This window comes from Sinocyclocheilus rhinocerous, unplaced genomic scaffold, assembly GCF_001515625.1.
Source record: "Sinocyclocheilus rhinocerous isolate Xijiao unplaced genomic scaffold, SAMN03320098_v1.1 scaffold3225, whole genome shotgun sequence".
Taxonomy (NCBI): domain Eukaryota; kingdom Metazoa; phylum Chordata; class Actinopteri; order Cypriniformes; family Cyprinidae; genus Sinocyclocheilus; species Sinocyclocheilus rhinocerous.
Window position 1 is genome coordinate 38,336 of NW_015657294.1, and position 8,657 is coordinate 46,992.

Here is an 8,657-nt window from a genome sequence, read left to right on the forward strand (position 1 = left end):
GGTTCATTGAAAAGAATCAGTTCTTTCTTGAATCAGACACCGCTTCTGCGTGTCGGAGCACGTGATATATTATAAGGAGTAACGATAAGTTTTATGAAATGTAGTGAAGTAAAAAGTACGATCTTATGCTTTGGAATGTAGTGAAGTAAAAGTAAAAGTTACTCAAAATAAAACTACTCCAGTAAAGTACAGATACTTGAAAAATGTACTTAAGTACAGTAACGAAGTAAAACTACTTCGTTACTGTCCACCACTGGGATCTAGTAAGGGAATGCATTCAAACAATAAGTTCAAAACAGCGCTAATGCAGAGAAAACATTTCATCAGAGATGGCAGAGATAATAGTACTCACGTACAGATGCCAGTAAATTTATTTTTCAGCATGTAGCTATTTGGCTTAAAAGTGTTTGAGTGTTTTATACTGGGTGCTGGCTGAAGGTGTTTTAGATTACGTAGTAGCCAGGGGTTTAGTAATTCTGCATGGATCAGTTAGGTCAAGGTAGCTCATTTAGTGGTCTTTTGGAATCTCCCTGTGGTCCTGTTTGGTATCACAGCTTGAATTATGCTATTTTTTTTAACTGAAAGTGCTGTAAAAAAAAAACATATGTTCATTTTCTGTGAAGCTGCTTTGCAAGGATGTGTCTCATGAAAAGCGCTATACAAATAAATGTGAATTGAATAGCAAACAATTATTTACTTGTTTATTATTTATTTATTGTGGCACTATATACTTTAATTGTGAATTATGAAAATTAAGAAGTACTTTTTTTAGTACGTCAGTTTGTATTTAATTATTCGTTTACTTATTTTTACAACTTTTCACAACTTTTTTTTCCACTTAAAGTGCTGATTGCGTATCATATGCACGCCAAAACTGCGTATCATATGCATGCCAAAGTCAATTTCTGCGTATAAATCACACGCCAAATAGAAACAGATAATCGTGCTATTGATACACATTTTCATGAGACCGGGCTCATTTGTTTTGTTTGTTTTTTTAAATGCCATATCTGTCACAAGATCTTAGCAGCACACAATTATTTGTTGTACAATAGTTCTGCCTCTCTCAAATATAACAAAAAAGTATTTAACAAAGTTAATGTAATGAATTGTGTTTGATCATATTTGTCTTTGTTATTTACTTTGATTTATGGAGTCTTGTGAATTTCTTAACCTGATAAATTAAAAGGATTTATGTTAAAATAACACAGAGCAATAACAAATTTTTACATCTATGCAAATGCATATACAATATTTGTAACTTAAATAAGTAATAGAAAAGAGACAGTTATTTAACAATATGTTAAGGAGTAGTAACATTTGTACAGTCTTACAGTTACAACCGGCCCTTTGAGGGCAGCCATAATGTTGAAGTGGCCCTCAGTGAAAATGAGTTTGACATCCCTGCCTTAGACACGCTACTGAGCTGCGCCTGAGGAAAGCCACAGAAGCTTAATTGTCCTTGATTTTTCTCCTGATAATTCAGGTATGTTTTCATAAAAAGTGAAAATGTGAGACATCGTGAATGTAAAAACATGCGAGTACACATTTCCTATATGGTGGTAGATTGAGTAGAGTTCAACAGATGAAAGTAATGGTAAAAGGACAGTTGGTCTGTGTTGTGCTGTGGTAATCGATAAAAGACTCAGAAAATGTAAATGTATATTAGTTCAGAATAATCTATATGTTTTATGAGAGTGACGTTGATATTTTGTATCATGTGTAACCATTACAGTTTAAATTACAAGATAACAGATGCATGAAGATGATAAATGAGTTTAATAGTTCAATTGTACATGGTTATATAAAAGAAGTATTCACAGAGAAAAACATGAAAATGATGGCTGACTGAAGGAAATTTAAAGTGTATTTTGTGTCATCCTGATAAATATACAGAGGCTATAATGATTAGATGTGTTAATGTATAAGAGTGACACTCAAGAAACACGTATTTAAAGACATTATTGTTGTGAAATAACACAAAAGGAATTGTACAAAGCTGTATTTTAAAAGTGGAAGCTTACTTGTCCTTGCGTTTTTCCCCCCTGAAAATTCAGGGATTATTAATCTGTCTACATGTTCCACACCCAGGATCTGTAACATTAGCATGCTTACTGGGGGTTATGAGGAATGGGTGAATTGATAAGAGCAGGAAAGTGGAATTATTGCTATTAGTATCCCACTTGCCTGGCCCGAATATTTAAGTCCCAATGCCCCTTACCTATTTCTGCCAAGGCCCCCTCTAGAAATACAAACGCCCCCCAGTTTGTATGCTCTGGATCCGATTCTGAAGCTCTCTGAAGGTAACTTGGTATGCATCTAAAAATAAGATAACCATGGCTACAGTCACTGCAGTTGTTTCCACGGCTAGTGAGCAGGCATTTATTCAATATGGCGTTTTGCGTATTTATGCTCCCATAACATCACCACTATGATGCAGGGTTAAAATTCCCTTGAAAGGGAACATTTTAGGATTATTTTCATTTATCATAAGGCTCCTGCCATCCTGGAAAGTTGTTCATATTTGAATTATTTAGGCTGGCCCATGTCAAAAAACTGTTCTCATGCCTCTGTATTGTAGCCTCCATATTCTAGGGATTACATATGGCTTGGGCCCTTCATTCTAAATTCTTGGGATTTTTAAAAATCAGTTTTATCATCATCAGTTTGTTTACATTCCTAACCCAATGTGCAATAGCTATAAAGATTCTTGTCTTAGTAAGCACCATTAACTATAAAACCCACAGCTGCAGTACATACTATGCTGGACATCTCTTATATGTGTTTTATTATTACTGAGCCATTGACAAATCAAGCAAGTTATTTTCTATACATGAGATTAGGTGGGAATGGAGGTAATTTTTAGTGTTCCCAATGTCAGTGTCTGCAGATCTTTTTACCATGGATAATGTTTCCTTTCCGCAACGACCTATCCCAAAGGCAAATGTTCACCAGCTTGTTTGGATGGTATTCAAGATTTGATTTGCATTTTTGTCCTTGGAAAAACCATCAGTTGGGTCTGTAAAACAGAGTACTTGAGAGAAAGTCAGAAGGCAACAGGTTTTAAGGTATATCAGAATCCTAAATATATTGTGATCATGAAACACCATGAACTTTTGATAAACATTGGAAGTGTTTGATTTCATCTAAGCTTGGTTAATCAGTAATGGTTTTGAATGATTACAGTAGAACTAATAAAAACATTTTGTTTGTATGTTGGTTAGATGAGAGCCAAATCTGGGACCACTACATTAACCAAACTGTGGATAACATGCAAAAAATATTCCATGCCATATTTCAATGCCCACAGTTTTTCTTAGAAATATTATGAGGCTTCTTTGATTTGTTAAATGCACTTGTTTTGTTTGCTCTGTCTGTAAAGGTGTGCTGTGATTGGTCACACCATCACACTCATTTGTCATTGGCTGTATGTCAGTTTAAGTAAGAGAGAGTCAGTGTCATCATGCACAGTTCTGTCCTCAACTTCAACTGATCACTGAAAAATCACAGAACGTCTTCAGTGGAAGAAGATGAAGACGACACTCGCTCTGCTCCTAATCATGGAGCTCTACTGTCTCTCCTCCGGTCTCAAACAACATTTCTTCGTGAATGAGCAGAAGAAATGGTTTTGTGCGCAAAAGTACTGCAAAACTTATTTTCATGTCCTCTCCACCTTCATCAATGCGAGTGAGGAACAGCGATTTTTAGCTAATGCGTCTGGTCAAGCTTCTGATGCCTGGGTTGGACTCCACAAAAAGCCCGAAACAGGAGTCTGGAAGTGGTCAGGAGGTATAGATGCTGAACAAATTAGCTGGGATCCTGCATTTAATCAACCAAATAACCTTGACAATGAAAACTGTGGCTTTCTATACAAAACCAATGATAAATTGCATGATGAAAAATGCAATATCACTAAACCCTTCTTCTGCATGACAAACTTTGTTCTGGTGCATCAGAAAGAGACCTGGGAAGGAGCTCTGGAATACTGCAGGACTCATTATAATAATCTGGCAAGTCTGAGCACAATAAACAGGATGAATTCTGCTTTACTGGAAATCACACAGGCTGAAACAGAATATGTGTGGACTGGTCTGCATTATCTAGCAGGGGACTGGTTATGGGTCACTGGAGATGATCTTGACTACACAGCCTGGTATCAGAACGAACAGCCCCAGTGTCCTGCCAGAGACCTTCGTTGTGGAGCCCTGGACAAACAAACAAATCTTTGGACACACAGAAACTGTGAGGAGAAGCTCAGCTTCTTTTGTCAGTAGACGGTATGTCACTTGAATGGCCTTTTCAAGATCCCAGATTTCAACTATAGATAGATATAGTGTCATTACGATATTTGGGCCAGCTGACATCTTTTTACCTTTTATCTTTTTACATCTTTTTGACCTTCATATGTTATAGCAACCTTTAACAACAACAGTTAAACATATTCATTACTAATAAACACTAGCTTTATTGCTAATCTTGTATGTATTTCTTTTTTTTTTTTTTGCCAAGCTGGGTGACTAGCAGAGTGGATTGGTTCAACAGCGTTTTCTTCTACTCACTCAAAGCATTCTGTAATAAGTACAATTTCCTGCTCTGCACTCACTGGAAAGAAGCCTCGGTCCGGGTTTACTGCATAAAGCAGATTGTTTGACTGTATACTTCCTAACCTAATACAAAGAAGAAAATTGTGGGCCAATGTTAGGATTAAAGTACTAGTTTTTTTTCATTTTGGTCATATATATATATATATATTTTTTTTTTTTTTTTTCAGTTAGTTTAGTGGTAGTTGAGTTTAGAGGAGCTGGATAGAGGGCTGCATAGATTTTACTTATTTTATGTCAAATTATGTTAAACTGATCATTTAAATGCTGTTGTTGTAACCCCCGGATGCATTAATTATTATTATTAAAACAAAGTATAGTTTTTAAATTATTGTTATTGTTGTTATTATTATTATGTTTATTATTGTTACTTTTGAATAAAATGTAAATTATGCATCTTTTTCCTTTGATGTTTTTGAGAGTATTGCTGTCCACTGTACTTCACGTTTTTTTGAGTTGCAATGTAATGTATCAATGTAATATGTCAATGGCGATTTCTGATGTCATTTTTAAGTAGTGTCTCTTGTGAAAATGTTCTTTACAAGACCTTTGGATGTTTGAAGGGAGAGCATTCTGATCACCCTAAATGCTAAATCTTGGTTGTACCTCTAACCCCCAAAGCATTAGTGTCTATAGGGAGAATCTCACAAATGCTACATTTCTCCACTGTGTATCAAGAGCATCAAATAGACATGAGAAAACTCTAGTATTTGGTCCTGGCTGAAAAATTCTGCCATGAGCAGGGACTGAGTCCATATGGTCAGTTTTAGAAATCAGAGATACTGTAAGCTGAATAAGTTAAAAGTTTAAATTATGCATGTTTCGAGCCCTGTTAATGTTACCCACAAAAAGCGGGTACATTTTGACAAATCTCGGCTCTTATTTCATTTCATTAATATTCTGTAATTATTCACCATTAAGCACATCCAAAATAACCACTAGATAAAGTGAAGATCGATTTTTATTGTAACTATGGACTACGTTGACAAGAGTGACGTAGAATTCACCATGAAGCTAACACTGGTGATGTACCGGAGAGAAAACGAATTTCACAGTAAATGATTGTCACGGTGTGCCTACTGTGAGGAGCGAAAGAACGCGGAGACGAAGGAGAATCCAATACATGGGGAACACAGAACAGGCAGGAACACACACACACGTAGCACATCGACGTTTAAGACAGCACACAGGACTCAGGAAACACAGGACTTAAATACACATGGAACATAATCAGGGAGAACTGAAACAGGTGGAGTAATTAATCAAAAACCATGGAAACTAATGAGGGAACACCTGAAATCAAAGAACACAATCAACATGGGAGAAACTAGGACACGTGGTGAACAAGGAACACGTGGGGCAGGTAAACACATGACAAAGGCTTACACGGGATGGCAGGCCTCCAGAGTGGTACCCGTTCCGGGACCCATGGCGGAGCAGGCAGACTAGGAAGCCATGGCAGAGCAGGCAGCTCAGGGGGACATGGCGGAGCAGACAGTTCAGGGGGCCATGGCAGAGCGGCCTCCGTGGCCTTGGCACTCGGCCCGGCCTCTACGGCCGGAGCCCTATAGCCCCCCCCCCCAAAAAATTCCTTGAGGCAAATTTCAGGTTCTTAGGCCCTCCGTGGGCCTGACGTAGGAACAGGAGCCTTCTCTGGGCTTGACTTGGCGACTGGAGCCCTCTTTGGGCTGAACGTGGGAACTGGAGCCCTCCTTGGGCTGGACGTGGGAACTTGAGCACTTTCTGGAGCAGACTCAGGGGCAGGAGCCCTTTCTGGAGTGGACTCAGGGGCTGGAGCCCTTTCTGGAGTGGACTCAGATGCTGGAGACATTTCTGGAGCGGACTCAGGGGCTGGAACCAGCACTGGAGCGGGATCAGGGGCTGGAGCCAGCACTGGAGCGGGATACGGGGCTGGAGCCAACACTGGAGCGGGCTCAGGGGCTGGAGCCGACAGTCTCTTTCTCTGCGTTCTCCTCTTTAGAGCAGAGGTGAAGGAGAAAGCTGGGAGAGAATTGGCCGGCGGGCCTAACTTCGGAACGGCCGGCGGGCTTGACAATGGAACGGCCGGCGGGCTTGAGAGTGCAGCGGCTGGGCTTGACAACAGAGCGGCAGGCGGGCTTGACGCAGAGCTGGTTCTGAATCGGGGCCGGACACTCTCCAGGACACCGGAGGATCCCTTCCCTCCAGCTCAGTCCAGTGGTGTCTGGGAGGTCCACGGGACAATGGTAATTGGCCCCGATCCAGAACAAAGAATTTAGCGTTGCGTCATCCAATGCCGTCACAGCCGCGAGCCCGCAGAACTCCCAGGTGAACTCAACAAAGGGGGATCTCTACAGGCTAGGGCGGTGAATCTTGCAGCGGTTTCCGGTGGGGGGAGGGGCGCCGCTTACTGTTTTTAGGTGCTGTCTTCTGTCACGGTGTGCCTACTGTGAGGAGCGAAAGAACGCAGAGACGAAGGAGAATCCAATAAACAGTCTTTATTTATCCAATCCACGGGGAACACAGAACAGGCAGGAACACACACACGTAGCACATTGACGTTTAAGACAGCACACAGGACTCAGGAAACACAGGGCTTAAATACACATGGAACATAATCAGGGAGAACTGAAACAGGTGGAGTAATTAATCAAAAACCATGGAAACTAATGAGGGAACACCTGAAATCAAACAACACAATCAACATGGGAGAAACTAGGATACATGGGGCAAGTTCAAGCTCAAACTGGTGTGCACCGTTTTGCTACGGTTCGGGGCTGAACGCAGGCCTGGTGAACAAGGAACACGTGGGGGAGGAAAACACATGACACAGGAACACAGAACTGACAATGATCTAATTTTCAGCAAAAAAAAAAAAATGTTTTACAGTTTTTTTTAATTGCTAACAAGCATTTACCAATACTTAAAGTACTTTTTCTAAACTCTTAACACAGCAACACACCTACATCACACAATTAGCCAAATAGTTAATTTTCCGGCCAAAACCACATTTTGTTAAATAAATACAAACAAACCGTTTCAAAATGCCGAATACCTTTTTCTACATTTACTAACTCTATCAAAACACAGCAAACCCGATTCAAAATCAACACTATAGTTTTTTTTTTCAATTGCTAACAAGCATTTACCAATACTTAAAGTACTTTTTCTAAACTCTTAACACAGCAACACACCTACATCACACAATTAGCCAAATAGTTAATTTTCCGGCCAAAACCACATTTTGTTAAATAAATACAAACTCTACGTTTCAAAATGCCAAATACCTTTTTCTACATTTACTAACTCTATCAAAACAATGCAAACCCAAATCAAAATCGAGTCATTCAGTCAAAACATTGGCACTGGTTTTCTATCCAATAGGAACATATAGTCGATCATAGTACATTGACTGTCAAAATCATAACAATTAATGGCATTACAAAAACTGCATTACTTGTCATGTCTCAGTTCGGCCTGTATAGAACATACAATATGAGATCCATATAAAAAAATAAAAAATAAAATAAAATAATAATAATTCAGTCAGCTGAACTCTACATTTTTTTTGTGTGTGTAAATGTGTGGATTCATTTTAGATCGTATGTGTACATCATAGTGAAGGAGTCATCAGTACTTTATGGAATGTAAAAAAAAAGTGACAGAATTGCTGCAGTAAAGGCTTTATTGGTAAAATGAAAAATGAAAATTTCTGTATCTGTAAACATACATGGTAATAAAGTTCTTTCTGACAAGGGAGAAGGAGAGGTAGGGGGCAAAAGGCAAAGGGCTGTTATTTCCTTTTGTTTGTTGATTTTTTTTATTATTCTTTACTGCGTTTAACCGCAATCTTTACACACACACAAGGAATTACAATGATTTACAGGAGCTTCCAGTGCAGAAGAAAGTATGGACATAGAGCAAACATACATGACAGTGCAGACAGTGCAGACAATTATAACAGTAATATAAGAAAAACAAAAAATTATGGTCGAAGAAGTGGGCTGGGTGTGTGGGGTCCAAAGTGATTTTCTTAGCCCTTTTCCTTACTCTGGAGGTGTACAGATCTTGGAGGTT

General features: G+C 39.1%; 1 protein-coding gene across 1 annotated transcript; it reads left to right on the forward strand.

Moving 5' to 3' along the window:
- Window positions 1-3,530: 3,530 nt before the first annotated feature.
- On the forward strand, window positions 3,531-4,274 carry LOC107720937 (secretory phospholipase A2 receptor-like). The gene has a single exon (XM_016528769.1). The coding sequence runs from the start codon at window positions 3,531-3,533 to the stop codon at window positions 4,272-4,274; it is 744 nt and encodes a 247-aa protein (XP_016384255.1).
- Window positions 4,275-8,657: the final 4,383 nt, after the last annotated feature.

Bases quoted from the DNA above. Each gene is read 5' to 3' on its own strand.
- LOC107720937 (XM_016528769.1), top strand. From the start codon at position 3,531: ATGAAGACGACACTCGCTCTGCTCCTAATCATGGAGCTCTACTGTCTC.